Below are 18569 nucleotides of genomic sequence, written 5' to 3' on the forward strand. Positions count from 1 at the left end.
CCTGATTCAGAAATAATGGGAAACCATGGCTTATCCCCTTCTCTCTTCTTCCTTCTCACATGCACAATCAGATTGAAAACTTCCCCTTCCCTCTTTGAACAAACCACAGTTCCTCATCATGTCTGAATTCCATAACTTAGTCCTGTTCTAACTGTGGCTAGACAAACCCAGCTAGGATCAAACCATTGTTTCCTGTAGCATCTGCAGGTTGTTGTTTTTTTTGCAGTCATCAATATATCAACTCTTTTATATTGAAGCACAACAGCAAAGTAGCACTCTTTTGAGCTGCTTTGGACTGTGGTTTGAATGTAATGTATATACAATGAAAGCATAACATACATCAAAGGGAAACCTATTTTATGTGATGAAATACAACATGAATGATTATCATTCAACAAATCTAGTGGAGCACAGTATGGAATTCATCCATCCCAATAAAGGGACTTTTAAAAAGGGTGGCATTTGATCTGGTGCATGTATGGGAGAAGAAGGGCATTTTTAATCACCTTTCAGGTGTGAAAATCAATTTACATTTGTGTTTCTTTTTCTAGGTCCAGGAATAATGAGAGTTGGTGCCGGCATGAATGGTAGCAGCAGGTACACAGGGCTGATGCAAGATGTAAGACTTTATGAACATAAACTGAGTAAGGAAGAAATTTATGAACTTCATGCCACTCCAGCAAGGGCTGACTTGCACCCCATCTCTGGATACCTAGAATACCGACAGGGAGAAACCAATAAAACATTCATTGTTTCAGCCAGAGATGACAAAGAAGAAGAAGGAGAGGAACTGTTTATTCTTAAGCTTATTTCTGTTCATGGGGGAGCACGAATTTCACAAGAAAACACAACTGGGACTCTGAGAATCCAGAAGAGCGATAATGCCAATGGTCTATTTGGTTTTACAGGAGCATGCATCCCGGAGGTAGGAAATGGTAGTTAGAATACTAGACTAAGACATGGGTGATCCAGGTTCAAACCTAATTCAGCTGCGGAACTCATTGTATGACCCTGGACCAGTCACTCCCTCTCAGCCTGAGCTACTTCAGAGGTTTTGCTGTGAGGATCAAAATGGGGGGGAAATGGGCAGAACCATGTTTGCCACATGGAGCTTGAAGGAATTGTAGTATTATAACAACAACAACAACAAAGATAAATGAAGCTTAAGAATGCCTAAGACCTGATGTGTAACAGCGTGAACTATTTTTTTCCTTCCAGTAGCACCTTAAAGACCAACTAAGTTAGTTCTTGGTATGAGCTTTCGTGTGCATGCACACTTCTTCAGATACACAATATGTATCTGAAGAAGTGTGCATGCACACGAAAGCTCATACCAAGAACTAACTTAGTTGGTCTTTAAGGTGCTACTGGAAGGAAAAAATTTTTTTTTGTTTTGACTATGGCAGACCAACACGGCTACCTATCTGTAGCGTGAACTATGTTTTACTCAGAGTAGATGCATTAAATTTAATGGCAATGGCTAATTTCAGTAGGTCTACCCTGAGTAAAACATAGTTGCACAATACCCCTTATTTCAAATCTCACCTCAACCACCAACTCACTAGGTGGCCTTATTTTTCTCTCACTCTCAGCCTGTTATCTGCAATACAGGAATAATGACATTGACCTACCTTAAGAGAGCTGTTGTAAGAATGATTGAGATGATGTATGTGAAATTTTTTGAACACTCTTAAGATGTTATAAAATATTAAGGACTGTAATTATTATAATCATCTAGGGACATCAATAAAGAGAAGGATAAAGTGTCTACTTAAAGAACTTGCAATTTAATACCCACTTGTAAATTACGCATAATGTATATTAGTCTTGTTGCCTGAAAATCGTTCATACCAGCAATACATCTTCTTGGGGAAAATGATGCTTCAGTTATTCAGATACTTGCAGGGATGAAATATGTAATCAGCTATAGCCATATGTTCCAGCAGTCACATGGAGCATCAGTCAGAAAGTTTTGAGTGGTTTTGTGTGTGGGTGTGTGGGTGTTTGTGTGTGTGTAGCAACCCAAATGCCTTATCATTGTATGAAGCTGAGCTTTAATAAGCTGCAGAGGACTTTATAAGGAGCAGCAGTGACTGGAGGAACCAGTGTGGTGTAATGGTTAGAGTGCTACCCAATCACCATCTCTCAGCCTAACTTACCTCATGGGGTTATTGTGAGAATACAATGTGGGTGTGACCTCACATATTGCCTTGAGGTCCCTGGAGGAAAGGCAGGATATAAATCAAATAAATAACTACATTGTTAACTGGTAACAGGCTGCACAAGAAACTTAAGGTGTTGTGATTCTGTGAAGGATTTGAGAATATGATATAGACAATAGCATGATGAGGAATGAAGGTAGGAGTAGCAGAGGCTCTTCCACTAACTAATGACTCAAAATAGCTATTTAAGTTATATTTTGGGGCTCCCCCCTTCATATGAACGAACTTAGATTGTTCCAGAAATAAATTTTATTGTTTTGAATATCACAAGTGTAAAATGATGTTACCTTTTTATGCAAACCTCGAAACAAATAGCTTTCTGTTTCCTTAATATTTTACTTTATTGTAAGCCTTCTTATTTCCTTATAGGTGGCTGATGAAGGTTCTACTATATCTTGTGTAGTGGAGCGCACCAGGGGAGCTCTGGACTATGTTTTTGTGCATTATAGTATCTCCCAGATCAATTCTGATGGCATTAATTACTCAGTTGCTGATTTTGCTAACACTAGTGGAATGATCACATTCCTCCCTTTGCAGAGATCAGAGGTAAATCCATGTTCTTGTTGAAGTTAATGATCTATTGAGTCTTTGAACATTTTCTTTTCCTGTATATATTATTCAGTCTTGTGTCTTGTATGTGAGGATTAGCCAACATAATGCCCTCCAAAAGTTGTTGGACTCCCAACTTCCATCAGCTCCAGCAAGCATTGGCCAATGCCCAGGAATGATGGGAGTCATAGCCCAACAATATTGGGATGGGACTGTATTGGCTTTCTCTGCAGTGTATGAAATAATCTGTTTGGAGGACTATAAATGTATTTTTTAAGACAGGAAAAGGCCAGTTATTATTAACAATTGCAGCAACATATTTGTATTTCTCAATGCAATCATTTTCATTTAATTTGTCTTCTTTGTATCCAGGTTTTGAATTTGTTTGTGCTTGATGATGATATTCCTGAGCTGAATGAATATTTCCAGGTGACTTTAGTGTCTGCTGTTGCAGGGGATGGAAAAATAGGTTCAACCCCAACTAGTGGAGCAAGCATAGATCCAGAGAAAGAAACTACCTATGTTACCATCAAAGCCAGTGACCACCCTTATGGTAATGATGCTAGACAATATATTATTCATGTTTAGATTAAGTATAAGATCTCCACATTCCTTTATTGGTTTTCCCATTTGCTGGGTACAATTAATATCTAAGTTATTGCTTTTACTAGGTATTTTAAAACACTCACCAAAATACTTTTCTGTATTTGTACGGAGATGCATAAGAAATTCTAGCAGCATATACCAGCACACTACTTGTTCATGTCAACCCATAGTTTGTTTTACACTGTGGTTTAATATGGCATGCAAACAAGGCCAGAGAGACAACTCTAACTAGAAACTATTTTCAGTGGGCACATTGGATTAATTCAAAATCATGTGCAACCATTTAGAGGGGAAAGCAAGGGAAAGAATGACCAAATGCCATGTTCTTGAAAATGTAGCCATGTCCAAATGACAAATGTTTATGAATTAAAATTAGGTATTATAAACTGGCTTTAACTTAAAGCTGTTATGCCTATTTACAACAAATGACAGACTAACTGCTGCTGTTGTTGCTTATTGTATTTTAAAGATTGTTTACTACATGTGTTTACTACAGCAATAAAATATTTAAAAATCCAAAACAGCATTATAATCTAGCAACTTTGTTTCACTGCAGATAGAATGATGAGAGTTGTATCTTGTCTCCACCAGGTTTGTTGCAGTTCTCAGTGGGGGAGCCTCCAGTGGACATTGATGACATCATTCTTCCAGCTACCACAGCTCCCCACATTACTGTCAAGGAAGAAATTGGACATGTCAGGTTGCTCGTGGTTCGAGCACAAGGCCTGCTAGGAATGGTTCTTGTACAATACAAAACGGTTTCACTGACAGCATTCAGTCCTCAAGATTATCAGGTATGAGTAGCAGACTAAAAGAGGTGACAGATACGAATCAGTTCTCGCTCTCTTTGTTTCCTGTTGCTGTTGTGCATCCAATGTATGATCTTCAATCAGGAGCTTTAAAAAGTAATAATTGTATGTAATTTTTGATCAGGACATGAACAAAAGGCAGTATTTACAGTCCAGAGTCCAAGCAGGTGCGAGTGCCAATCTGGAGATTCCATGGAGCCTCCACTCCTGTTACAGGAAGTCATTCATGCAACACTCAAACTTGTTCTGTGCCCTGGATACTATGAATGATGATACCCATGAGGTGGTTTGATTGACTGCATTGCACATGTGCCTGGGCATCTGAAGCAATTTCAGAAGCTTCTTATTGTCCATGCAATTTGCTTGCTGCTTTGAAGGAGGGAGGAAAGAGGGAGGGAGGGAGGGAGGGAGGGAGGGAGGGAGGAAGGAAGGAAGGAAGGAAGGAAGGAAGGAAGGAAGGAAGGAAGGAAGGAAGGATGCCTAACCTTTATGTAGTACAGCCAGCATATTGTGGAGCCACAGTTAATTCGCCATTACAGCTGAATTCCAAGAACTGGTTTCTGTCCCGGGAGGACAGCCTTTTGGAGAAGGGAAGTGTGTGCCTTCTGGGTGAGGCAGTGGGGCGATGGTTTGGGGGGAGATTTATTTATTTATTTATGGCTGCAAGGCTGATTGACATTTCTGGCATATATCTTGTAAGAGTTTCTTTTTCTGCTAACGTATATCTAGTATCATTGAGTCATATTTCACTGTTTGTTTTTGTACCTTTATTGTTTTATTTATTATATCCTTATTGTATATATTTTTCTGTATTAGGAAATGCTGCTTTTATCTGTTAATGCTTTACTGTTGTGAGCTGCTTTGAGCTGAGCTTGGTTTCTAGAAAAAGGGACATACAAATATTCAATCAAATCAAAGTGTGATTTGGCAGGCAAGGGGTGGGGACTATCAGAACCCACCAATTGTCCTGTGGATTCTAGTAAGCCTCCTAATAATCTCTCAAATGTGTTGGGGGTGCAGGAGCAGGGGAGGGATACTGTGGACCTGGCCTCCTGGTGTTATCGTGTACCAGAATGCAGGGGGCAGACCAGGGTGGTGAGGTCAGGGATGGTTTAGGCATGTGCCCAACCCACTCAAACCTCTATGCTGTCCTTCCTGCCTCACTGAGTTGGTATGTAGCGATGCTGCGGTCCGGAGGCCATGTCTACATCACTGCCTCCTCCTGCTTGGCTTCTCTTGTCAGCATGGCATATCTACCCTGATAAAAGCAAGCTTGTATAAATAATAGTCTCTGTGTAATGTTTATTTCTGATTATTTCTCTTTTATCAGTAAACTCATACTGATACAATGGCAAGTTTTAAGCAAAAGTATAAATAGCTTTTTTACTGCAGGGTATTACAGGCACCTTGGAATTTCTGCCAGGAGAAAGATACAAGTACATTATCGTTAACATTACAGATAATTCTATCCCTGAGCTGGAAAAGGCTTTTAAAGTGGAACTGCTGAATCCGGATGGAGCAGGTACAGGTTCATAGATCTGCTTTTCTCTACATGTACATGTTAGGGGTTTTTTTTGAAAGTTTATTATACCTAGACCATTCGTGGAAACTTGGTATTTCAAAGGTTTCCAAAAATTCAAACCCCCCCATGTAGAATACTAATCTCTAATATTCTTTTGTCCATTGCATATCAACATTGTTGCTGAACACAGAGCAGTGTTCCATAGAAAGTTGGAATGGCTGAACATGGCAGGTAGCATGAGATCATTGCCACCTAATGGTTTACCTTAGTGCAATTCTTTTAAATGGTGGGAGATATGAAATTATATGAAGTCATAGGAGGAACAACAGACCGTTATACTGAGTCCAAACATTGGGCCATCTAACTCAGTTTTGTCTACACTGACTGGCAGCAGCCCTCCAGGGTTTCAGGCAGGCATCTCTCCCAGCCCTTCCTGGAGATGCCAAGGTTTGAACCTGAGGCCTTCTGTATGCAAACCAAGTACTCTACCAGTGAGCTTCTACTCTAGTTGCCATGTTCATTTTAGCATCACCCAGAGCTGAAATTACCGCTTATTGCTCACTGTTAAGTTCTGCTGTTGTGCTTGTGTAAGAGCTTGGAGCACCATAAACTTCTTCTGCAGGAATGCTCAGGTTGCTTCTCTTCAAGAATAGGTTCTTTTCTGTAGGCGCCACTTTGAATAAACTTAACATTCAGTACCTAAAAGCATTAGGGGAGGGATTTCTTAAAGAAGCAGAAAAGCAACGTACTTAAAAGCAAGCTAATTAATTAAATCCTTTCTTGTGTGCATTTGTGTTATTGGCTTTTACAGCACCCAATATCCTACTAAGTTTGCAGCAGTCTCTTTTGTTTATGGGCTCTGTCATTTCAAACTTATATTCTCTTCCACTTCTAAAATATCAAGTATCTGTCACTGATACCTCAGTACCCACAGCTGGGTGAAATAAATGAATAGTATGTGTCTTCTGTCTTCTTGGCTTTTTATCAATATTCTATAAGCTTGCAAATCCTTTTAAAGTTTTACAGGAATATCTTCTTCATTTGTTTTTTTCTCCAGAGTTGTGTTAAAGTGCTTTTTCTCTCCTGCGTTTTATGTATGTGTATGTATATTTGTGTATTTCTGTGTGTGTCCTTGAAGTTGCTGAGCTCTTTAATGAAGCCAGTGGTAGTGGTGATGGGGACTTGGACTTCTTCCTTCCTGCTGTCCATCAACGTGGTAAGCTGCTTATTCTGAATTTTCATCTGAATTGACTACTGAAATGTTTTGCCGTAACTGACATACCTTGCCATGGTGTTTTCCATGAGCTAGTTGGGGTTTTTTTTGGCTTCAGTGATTCAGCTCACTGACAATTTCTTTGTAAATAATAATTATTTTGCGTTATTCCTTTCTACCAAGTATCGCCTTATAAGTCTGATCATGTTTTTCTTGGAATTGTCCCACTGTCTTCAGTGGGACCCGCTTCCAAAATCTGCATCAGTTTACAGGTTGGGTTGCATTTGACCTGTTATAACTTCTTCTTAGACTTACTCTGAATAATTGTCACATTTCAAAGTAAAATATAATTTGAAACTAGTAGTTTGATACAGTAGCTGAAAATCTGTGCTGATACAGAGTACCTGATTTTGACTGGTTTGTTTTTTTCAAGTATTCTAGCCTAAAACTAATCACACATATTCAGAAGTGCTTTGATCATGTTGTCTTGCTGTTTTAAAATTTCATGCTTTCCTAGTTATGTCAGGAGGCAGATGTAAAGCAACAGTAGGAGAAAAGGAACCTATTCTTTCCTCGCAAGTTAACTTGGAGGAACATGTTCCCATGAAATCCATTTTCAGGACAACATTGTCACTTCCTCTTAGGAATATAATTCCTTCAAGGATTTTAAAGATAAAATGCCAACAAAAACCCCTTCCTTATTTAACTCTAATTAAAACACTTAATCTGGAGTATTGTTTTCCCCTCCCTGTTGTCTTCTCTCCAGTGATCCTTTCCTCCATTTTCATGATAGCTTATCTTCTCTACTTTCCCAAACCTTTTTTTAAAAAACTCAAAAATGCAAGTTTTTACCACTTCTCTCTGTGTTTTTTCTTAGATTGACAGTACCTGTATTGATTGTGTCATTTTTGTTTTGTTTCATACTGTTAATTCATTTTTGCAGTATAATTCTTCAGAATCATCCCCCCCCCAAGCTATTAAAAACAAAATGCTGTTCAATAGTGCTATGGCCAATAGCTTTGTAAATGTGTGATTGGATAAATGTAAAAAAAGAGAGCCCTCTTCAGGTATTCAGCCTGGACAAGGGAAGGCAAACGTGTGTAGACGGAAGGGGGTCCCTCATGTTGACCCCATCCAAACATTGTTGGGTCTGCTTCCTCCAGTCCTGACCTTGATGTATTTAGCATGTAAAGGTCTGAAGGTGATTTGTTTTCATTTAGACTGGTAATTATAAGCCTAAAAGAACAAACCTATACATTTTTTTTAGTTGCAAGTCTGGATAAAGACCTTTAACCCAAGCAAGTATAAGCAGGTTTACAGCCTAAATCTCTGTTAAATCATGTTTTTAATACAGATATACCTTCGAAGTTGAGCAGAATCCATTCCGTAGGTCTGTTCAACTTCCAAAACATTTGACTTTCAAGGCACGGCTTCTAATTGGCTGCAGGAGCGTCCTGCAGCCAATCGGAAGCCACAGAACCTGCGCTGGACATTCAGCTTCCAAAAATTATTCGAAAACTGGAACAATCACTTCTGGTTTTCGATCGTTTAGGAGCCGAAACGTTTGAGTTTACAGGTGTTCGGCTTCCGAGGTTCCACTGTAATGACATTGGGAAACGGGGGGAGGGAGAACGGCTACCATAAGGCAATTGGATGTCATATTCAAATGCTAACTTTGATGCTGTTGGGAAGAACAAAAAATTATTTTATTAGAATTTATAAAGTACAGGATTCCCATTGACCATTCCACACATTGATTGAAATAATTGATTCATTCAAGAGTTTGCCATTTCAGATTTTCATCTGTGCCTTTTCAGATATTGTGTAAATCATTCCCCACCCCCTTTGTATCAACAGCCAGCCTGGGAATAGCATCTCACATCATAGTCACTATTGAAGCCTCTGATGATGCTCATGGTGTATTTGAATTCAGTGCCGAATCCCTTTCTGTCAATGGATCTGAACCTGAGGATGGAGGTGGAACAGTCACGCTTGAGGTCAAGAAGTTTGAGTTTACAAGACATGGCATCCCATTTAACCATGCTATCTCTAGAGCAAGGCTGGGGAGCTTTGTGTAATTTTGCAAAAAAATAAAATTTATTTAGTTGGCAGGAACACCTGATTCTGGGGGTAGGATCTGAGTGGTAGGGACTGGCTGGGGCAAAACTGCATATCTGATTTCTGATTCACTCACAGCAAGCTCTCTGGTTTGACTGATACTCTGGTTCACTCTGTTTGCAAGATACATTGGCCTCCAGGTTATCATATCATGACTTTGATTATCTAGAGAAAAGGATTGTATAAATTTAGATAGCCATCTGGATGCTGTGCCTACGATGGTTTTCAGTTTCTCAGACCTTTGTAAGCACAACACTACTCTGTGGAGGCCTGCCATGACCTTCTATGACAACGCAGATATAGAAGGCGGAGGAAGAGTTTTGGGCTGTGTGATGAATCTATACTGGTGAATCAGTTTTTCTGTTCTTTAGGGTGGAAGTAATCCTAGATGAAAGAGGGACAGGAGGTATTAATGTGATTCCATAAAAGAGCATACTCAGCAAAAAAGAGAAGAAAATAGGCTCCATTTTTAAAATCATGTTTCCTTTTACAGCTTAAGTATAATGCAGGAAGTATAGCTACAAAAAAGATTCTCACTGATGCAGCTTCAGCATTACGAAGGAAAACCTGCATGAATGACATACTCAAAGATCAGGAATCTTCCTCTTTTGCATTGAGCTAAATATTTATACTATTGCATAGAAGTCAGGGGTCAAAACAAGGGGAGGAAGAGGCAATGTGTTAGATCCGCAAGGCTGATTTGGCCGGTAAATTCAATGTACGGGGTAAGATTGTGCATGTCTGAGGGTATATCTGAGCTGCATTAAGCACCATGTTCCTGTGTTTGGGGTGGCTGCTGTTTGCTCATTCTAAATGTGTCACCTTGGTCCATATGCAGAATCTGCAGTTTTACACACCGCTGCACATCAACATTGAGGAGGTTTCTGCTAAGTTTAAAAAGAGTTGCAGCAAACAACACAGACAGCCTTAACTCAGCTATCCTGCATAAGCAAGGCAGTTGTGTTCAGTGATTTGGAGTTTGTGACATGGTTGTCTCAAATTCCTTGTGCTGCCCCTAAGTGGCCAACATAGATCCAGTTTACTGTGCTGTAATGTGGCATGGAGCATCTCAGAATAAACAACTCTGAGAGTAAGTTTTTTTGACCTTCACAATGCAACAATAACAATTTACCCTTTTGCTCTTCAGGTTGTCAGAAACCATGGCGCCTTGTCCCAGGTAACTTTGCATTGGTTCATAGTGCCCGATGATACTGATGATCTAGCAGCTACTACTGGCAACATAACTTTCAATATAGAGCAAAGAAAAGCACATTTAACAGTGCAGATCTTGCCTGATGAAATTCCAGAACTAGACAAGACATTTTCAGTTTGGATCATCAACGCTTCCTGTGGACGTCTTGGAAACCACACCAATGCTACATTAACAATTCTTGCAAATGATGACCCCTATGGAGTTTTAATTTTCTCTGAGAAAAACAGGCCAATCAAAGTTGAGGAAGAAGCCAAGACCATCACCCTTACAATAGTGAGGTTAAAAGGTCTCCTGGGAGTAGTAATGGTTACATATAGAACCATGGGGGATGAGGAAGAATCACCCTATCTGCCATCAAATGTTGCCAGGGCAAGACAGGAACAAGACTATTTGCCCATTTCAGGATTTGTAATCTTTGCCGCCAATGAAAGTGAGGCTACCATAGAGCTCCCTATTCTGGATGACAGTGAACCAGAGAAGTCAGAATCTCTCTTTGTAGAGCTGCTTCGTGTAACTTTGGTGGAAGGAGCCCAACATCGGTCAAGTAAGACTATATATTTCCAGACTTGCTAGATTTCCAGCAGTAGAATGTAAACGAATGTTGAAATGCCACTAACCTAGATTATGCTTTATTGTATGAAATTATACTAAGCAATGGTACACATGACTGATTTGCTTGTGTGGCTGCTTTTTTCATCTGCCCCCATGGCAAACAAAATTGCAGAATCTGCTTCTGATTAATGCCAGAAGCTCCATTGACTATGAACATAGATCTGCCAAGAGGAATAATAATAATAATAAAGTAGCTGCAAGCCAGGTAAGTTTGTCCACCTATTAAATGACTCCATACCACATTGCCATATTAGAAACAATAGGCTAGTAAACAAATGACATTATTTCCATCAAATAAAAAAAAATGGCAAGATCCTCAACAAAATACTTGCTGTTAGTGGAAAAAATATGTTGAAACTATTCAAATTACCAAGCCATGGGTTCTGACTCTGTCACTGCTTTTTCTCCCTTTGCAAGACATAAGATTATAGTGTGTCACATCATTTCCAAATACATTACTTTGTTGAACAATGGAGAATCGTTGACAAAATTTGGGGCAGTATATTGGCATCCAGCTCTTTTCACACTGTTTAAGATTTGGTGCAGTATTGTGGTATATTGATCAAAAAGCCAGTTCTATGACACAACAAGGTACTGCAGTGTAAAAGGAATGTTACAAATCAAGATAGAAGCACCAGAATTTTAACCAGTAAAATGCAATAAACCCCACATCTGAGTGCAGCCCTATATTCACAGTGGAAGCAGTCAGTGCCCATCATGTATGACAAAAGGTGCTTTCCACATCCCACCCACCAAATAGGGATTAATCTCTGTCTAGAAACATAATGGACAGAGAAGGTTTCTTTCTAGCATTGCCAAATGGCTGATTAGATTCCTTTGCATTCTGGGACCTTACATAACTTTTATCTTGTGGTCTTTGTGTGTTCTCTTTTCATATAGATTGCAATCTGTAACCTAGGGACATGTGTCTGTCTGCATGTCTAGAAGTATGGATGCTAATTAGCCGGCTTTATTTAGAAGATTATATACTGATTTGCACTTCAAAGTTCCCCAGGTTGTCTAATTACATTTCCTTTCATTCTTGATAAGCAGAGAAGATTCAGATATGAAGCTCTATGGGATAATTGAACTGTCATGTATATTTCATCATACGAATCCCAGAAATAATACCATAATTGAGAATGAAATCCAGTTTCTGTTGAGCTTTGAATATGTTAGTATACACAAGAGAGATGATGGATCAGACCAAAGATCCATCTAAGCAAGTGTCATGTTTCTAAAAACAGATCCATTTTGGAAGCCCACAAACAGGGCATGAATGTCATGGCCTTCCCCAGTTGTATGTCCCCAGCATAAGATATTCAGAGTTACACTGTCTATGAACATGGAAGTTTTGTTTATAATAGTTCATATTTGGCACTGCCCTGTGTTATGCATTGGACTAGATATGGAAAACCTATAGTCCTCTTTTGGTTGTTGGACTACAACTCCCATGCTGGCCATGCCTGATGGAAGTTGTAGTCCACAATCTCCAGGGGACAATCTTTGCATTAGAGGCCTTGATCGGAGATGATAATAGCATGATATCAAGCTGCTTGTTTTGCCATAACCTTACGTAACGTACAGCTATGATTATACAAGCTAAATTAAAAAGAGAATGCATTTTTAAGGGTTTAACATTATTGCTTTCATGATGGTGTTTAGCTATTTTCTTTGGCATCTATGTTAAATTTGTTGTCATTATGTAAGGTGCTGTCAAAACCTTTTCAAAACTATACTTGTTAAGGTAGTAATAAACAGGGATCTCAGATGGCTCAAATTATTTGGTATTTCAGTTTCAGATTCTCCTCGCCTTGGAGCTAAAGGGGATACCATTGCTCACATAATTATCAATGCCAATGATGATGCTTTTGGAACGTTACAGCTGTCGGCACCAGCTGTACGAGTTGCCGAAAATTACATTGGACCAATCATCAATGTCACAAGAACTGGGGGGATTTTTGCAGATGTTTCAGTGAAATTTAAAGCAGTGCCAATAACAGCAATTGCAGGTGGGTGTGAGAGAAAAAATCAGCCATAAGGCAATAGATGTACTGATTTATGTAGTTTTCTAACAAACAGCAGGAATATGGATCACACTCAGCTTTTTATTTAACTTCTCAGCAGTGGGAAGAAATAGTAACTTTGAATCATGAGTCAAGTACAGCTAGTAGACATTTGCTTCCAATATTGCTTAAGCATCTTTCTCATTTCTATTTATGTAGGGGAAGATTACAGCATAGCCTCATCAGATGTTGTCCTTCTAGAAGGGGAGACCAGCAAAGCTGTGCCAATTTATATAATCAATGATATCAACCCTGAAGTTGAAGAGTCCTTCCTTGTGCAGCTGCTCAATGAAACAACAGGAGGAGCATTGCTTGGGAGCCTAACTCAGGCAATTATAACTATTGAGGCCTCCGACGATCCATTTGGATCTTTTGGTAAGATGAAGCTCTTAAACCTATTCTTCTACCCTTTGAGTGGCAAATGTCACAGTGGCCATTTGCTGATTTAACAAGCAGTTTCTGTTGCAAAACACTCTTCAATGAAAAGTTAAATACTACACCAGTCTTAAAACCATAAGGTTCCTTTGAACTCCCATGATGTTCTGCTATAGATTAGTGGGTTCCATTTTACGTAGGACTCCCAGGGACTTTCAAATTCCAAGGCTTAAACTGATATCCTGTGTATTCAGTGAAGTTGGGAGACATCAGAGAAGACCAGCCAGTGACATAATCTTTCTGCCACAAAGATATGGAAAGAAAGCAAAAGGGAATGGGGAGTAGCAAGACCCACCAGTGCGGGGATTAGGTAATATTAAATGTGGCGATGACTGTTCTCAAATGAAGTCAAAATGATTGCCTTTTCATGGAAATTCATCCAGTGTGATCCTATGTGGTGGCTTGCTACATCCACTACTTATTAGCATTCTATTAAATAAATATCTCTTACAATAAAATATGTATTAAAAAGCAACCTTATCCTACAAGATATTTGAAGGAAGGAAGGAATAAAAACTCTCAACTTCGCTAGTCTTCCAGATCACGGAAATCACAGTTGAAGAGCCTGAGTCTGACACAGTGAGGATAGATCTCCCAGTCATTCGTAATGCTGGAACACTGGGCAATGTGACTGTTCAATGGATAGCCAGCATTAATGGGCAACCTGCTGCCAGTGATTTGCTGGTCTTCTCGGGTAATATTCCATTTTCACCTGGAGAAACCATGAAGAACTTGACACTGGATATCGTGGCTGACAATGATCCAGAAATTGAAGAGGTGAGTTCAGCAGCCATACAACACATGACCAGAAACATTAATGATTTCTGTTGTCTTGTAAGTGGTGTGTTATGTCTCTGATTGCTTGGGGGAAACCCTGGACAGGAGGCAACTTAAGCAGCTGTGGGGAGAGGGGATCTTCAGTCTCAGCAACTGCTTCATGGGGGCAAGACTTACCAGAGATGATTGGCTGTGTCTATTAGGTCTGGCATTCCTGTGCACAATGTGTTTTTGCTAATAGAGAGTTAATTCCAACCTGCACAGTGTGATTTATTGCTGGCTCGCTCCTGACACTGAGGAAAACTCATAGTGGTGGTACCTAGCAATCTCCCTCTAATGGCCTAGATTTTAGATAACTTTAGATAAATCATACTGCTCTGTTCTCATATTGGTATTTCTAATGATTTTGAATGATATCTGTTTCTAGCACCAGTAGGAATACGGAGTCAACGTGAATTCTTAATTTTGCTACACTAAACAATAAAACGATAGGTAATTTGGTAACTGCTGTAGCATGTGTTACTCATCATGAACAGTGAAAGCTGAATTGAGTTGCTTGCTTTTGTTTATACTGCATTTCTAATAAGCAGCACAATAGCCTAAAATTAGGATACTTTTGAAAAACAAAGTTTTCCAGTACTTGTTTATCATCTGGCTCAAACTAGACATTTTCCCCCACCATCAAGTTATTTCAATGACAATCTAACATGTTTTGTAGGTTATCAGAGTGGAATTAATTCAGGCTTCCAATGGAGGTACTATTGGACCAGATGGAGTGGCAAATGTGATAATTCCTGCCAACGATAAGCCATACGGCACAGTTGCCTTTCACCAAAACTTGTACCGAATTCAAGAGCCACTGGAGAGGAGTTCAGTTGCAAACATAACAGTGAAGAGAAGGTCTGTTTAATACCTTGGTCTTTTAAGTGTACTGACTGTGAATTATTCTGTGTTCTCCTGCTATTGTATTGTTAGGTTTGCTTGTAAAAAAACCTGTTAACCACCACCACCACAACAAGTGGTATACTATATTTTTCCCCAGGGGTACGCATACCCTTAAACATTTTATGAATCTAAGTTTGGCCTCATTGAAGGGCATTATTTCAATAGGAGTAGGAAAATGAGAGTACTCCTAAACATTTTTAAGGGGGGAAAGCACTGCTTATAAAACAAGTGAGTACATGGGGGAAAGTGGATTTAAGACTGAGACCAATAGTGGCTCTTATGATCTTACATCTGTTTAAGCTGAAATGTGTGAGATGCAGCTGATAAGAATTGGGAAGACTAAGGGAAGCTCTTAAATGAAGGAGGTCACAGAGGAAAGACTTCCAGCCCAAGCAGGCACCAGGAACAGGTTTGCTTGTTCCAACATTTGCTTACTCACCAGGAGAAGTCAACATAAAGGACTTAGGATTTAGATGTGAAAATGATACACTCTATAAGCTTGTTCTTCACACTTTCATTCTCTCATCCCATTGCCACTTCTTGCTTTCCCAGTTTTCTGGGTTGATGTTGCATTTTTAAATAAATGAGAGTGGTGATAGTTTTAAAAGTTGTATTTAAATGATGAATATTTTTGCAAAAAAAAAAATCTTATTTATAAATATTGTAACTAGAGAAACTGTCACAATTAACATAACCTCCTTGCTTATCACAATTTGTAGTGGTGGAAGATTTGGGCGGTTGCAGATTTTCTACAGCACTTCTGAAATTGATGTTGTAGCTCTGGCAGTAGCCGAAGGCCTGGATGTGCTGTCCTACTATGAAGCTGCTGTGCAAGGAATTCCAGACACAATTGAGATGACCAAAGTGAATGTTTCAACTAATGACTCATTGTACAATTGTGCAACTCTATGCCTGAAAGAACCAGCATGTTCAGCCTTCACCTCTTCCAATGCCTTTGGAATTCCTTCATGCATTTGGGTGGCAACTTGGGATGGCCCAGTAACCAACAAGTCAGGATTCTGGACGTACAAGAAAAACCTTACCACCGTATCCTCTCTTTTTAGTACACAAGCAATTGCAGGTAGTGACTATGAGTCTGTTACAAGGCAGTGGGTGATAATGGCCGAAGGAGCAGAGTTTGCAAATCTCACAGTTACCATACTTCCTGATGATTTTCCAGAAGTGGATGAGAAGTTTGTCATTTCTCTGTTAAGGGTTGAGCTGCTGAACATCTCTGCCAGCATTGAAGATCATCCAACCATAGGACAACCAAACACCTCTACAGTGGTCATACTAATGAACGGAGATGCCTTTGGTGTGTTTGTGATCTACAGCATCAGCCCCAATACAACAGAGGATGGTCTTTATGTAGAAGTTCATGAATGGCCTCAGAACACTGTGCAGCTAATGATACACAGAACGGAAGGTAGTCTGGGACAGGTGATACTGGAGTGGAGCATAGCTGGTGGCACAGCTACCCCAAATGTGGATTTCATAGGTGAAGGGGAAATCCTGATTTTTGCAGAAGGTAAGAAGTTTGGGAGGATACATGATAATAGCACAATACATAAGAACGCAAAAAGAGCCTGCAGTATCAGGCCAATCGCCCATCTAGTCCATTGTCCTGTTCTCACAGTGGCCAACCAGATGCCTGTGGGAAACCAGCAAGCAGGATTTGAGCAAAAGAACACTCTCCTCTCCTGTGGTTTCCAGCAACTGGTATTCAGAAGCACTGCTGCCTCCAGCTGTGGAGCCAGAGCCATTGTGGTTCTAACAATCAATAGCTTTGTCTGTTGTACAACCACTGTCCTTTATGGCTAGCTTCAGATCAACACTGAGTGAAGGCAGGCCAGAGCCTGCCATTATGTAGAATGAGGCAACTGCCTCAGACAGCAAATACTGTAGAGCATGGAGTGGCAAGGTGGTGCTGAAGGACAGAGTTGTGTGTGCCATGTGGCCTGCCCTACACCCCACAAAGTAGCCTGCTGCTTTTTTGGGTACAGCAGAGGACACCCATCACAATTATATGGAATATAGGAGGCATGTTTGTCTTTTGCTTCAGGCAGCCAAAAGTCTTGGGCCAGTCCTGGCCAAAGCCTATGTGATACACAGAGCAGGGAGCAGACACATTCTTTGTTCTTAAACCATAGTTTAAATTCAATGAGTGTATAAAACATTGTGCAAAGTCATCAAATAAAGAGGTTATTTGTCATCTGAGGTGTGTAATCTCAAAATTAATCCATATCACACACCCCCACCCCAAACAGGATATAATATTTCAGTTTCTTCATGGAATACAGTGGTACCTTGGGTTAAAAACTTAATTCGTTCTGGAGGTCCGTTTTTAACCTGAAACTGTTCTTAACCTGAAGCGCCACTTTAGCTAATGGGGCCTCCTGCTGCTGCGCTGCTGCCACACGATTTCTGTTCTCATCCTGAAGCAAAGTTCTTAACCCGAGGTACTATTTCTGGGTTAGCAGAGTCTGTAACCTGAAGTGTCTGTAACCTGAGGTACCACTGTATATCCATGGGTGAGCTGGTCTTGTGAACAAGGCATTCATCCTTGCAAAATTTGAGCTGGCTCATATGTCACAGTTGATTATTCTCCACATGGTAGTACATTTTTGATCAGAAAATAGTTTTGTGTGGTTGTATATATTAGCAGATATGGTCAAAATGAAGATATTGATTTGGTTGAAATATATATACCTCATCTTTTTACGGAAGACCCTGAGGCAGCTTGCAGTATATTTAAAATGCAATAAAATAGATTAGTCTGGATGACTGAAACTCTCACTGGGTTGGGACTCTGTGTCAAGGAGAGTAAAAGAAAACAACTCAGATCACTAACCAGCAAAGGTAAAATAAATAAACATATTAAATGGTACCATGAAGTGAATTTGCTCTGCTTATATGTTAGAAAGCTGTTCAGTTTGTTTATTTTAAGCACTGGGATGATCACTGCTGAAACAGTGGTAGCACTGATTGCATAAAAGCCTTTCATTTTTTTTTTTGTCAGGTGAAACAAAAAAGACAATCACATTGACAATTCTAGATGACTCTGAACCCGAGGATGATGAAAGCATTATCATCAGTTTGATTCACACTGATGGTGGCAGTCGTATTCAACCCAGCTCAGATACGGTCACTGTGGTTATTCTGGCCAATGACAATGTGGCAGGAATTATTAGCTTTCAGACATCTTCGAGATCTGTTATCGGTCATGAAGGTGGGTTCCTCTCCATTTTCACTACTCTCACTCTGTGTGCTATCAATCCATTTGCCTATGCTTTCTCACAGTAATGGCTTACTTTGATTTACCACATAGGTTGAAAATGAGAAAAGAAAATTCTGAGAGGGTCTTTAGCCACGTACATCATTTATTTCTATAGTGCATCAGAAATCAAACAAGCAATAAACTTTTTTTAAAATCCCTAATGAGGAAAGAGGTGAAACAATTTCATTGTCCACTATTTTGCAGA

At 39.7% G+C, this 18569-nt stretch overlaps 1 protein-coding gene across 5 annotated transcripts in view; it reads left to right on the forward strand.

The window, feature by feature from the left end:
• The window catches only part of ADGRV1 (adhesion G protein-coupled receptor V1), a 234284-nt gene that overhangs the window by 43473 nt on the left and 172242 nt on the right, over positions 1-18569 (forward strand). For all 5 annotated transcript variants that reach the window (XR_014539750.1, XM_083576419.1, XM_083576416.1 and 2 more), the window contains 14 exons: positions 552-925; positions 2592-2768; positions 3144-3324; positions 3969-4171; positions 5579-5708; positions 6847-6924; positions 8779-8918; positions 10187-10796; positions 12661-12876; positions 13090-13305; positions 13898-14142; positions 14861-15042; positions 15807-16615; positions 18107-18316. Coding sequence is in view for 4 of the 5 variants with exons in the window: in XM_083576419.1 (XP_083432545.1) it covers positions 552-925; positions 2592-2768; positions 3144-3324; positions 3969-4171; positions 5579-5708; positions 6847-6924; positions 8779-8918; positions 10187-10796; positions 12661-12876; positions 13090-13305; positions 13898-14142; positions 14861-15042; positions 15807-16615; positions 18107-18316 (3771 nt within the window). In the remaining variant the exon portion in view is untranslated. The remainder of the gene's footprint in view (positions 1-551; positions 926-2591; positions 2769-3143; positions 3325-3968; positions 4172-5578; positions 5709-6846; positions 6925-8778; positions 8919-10186; positions 10797-12660; positions 12877-13089; positions 13306-13897; positions 14143-14860; positions 15043-15806; positions 16616-18106; positions 18317-18569) is intronic.

This window comes from Podarcis filfolensis, assembly GCF_964270895.1.
Source record: "Podarcis filfolensis genome assembly, chromosome: 11".
Taxonomy (NCBI): Eukaryota; Metazoa; Chordata; class Lepidosauria; order Squamata; family Lacertidae; genus Podarcis; species Podarcis filfolensis.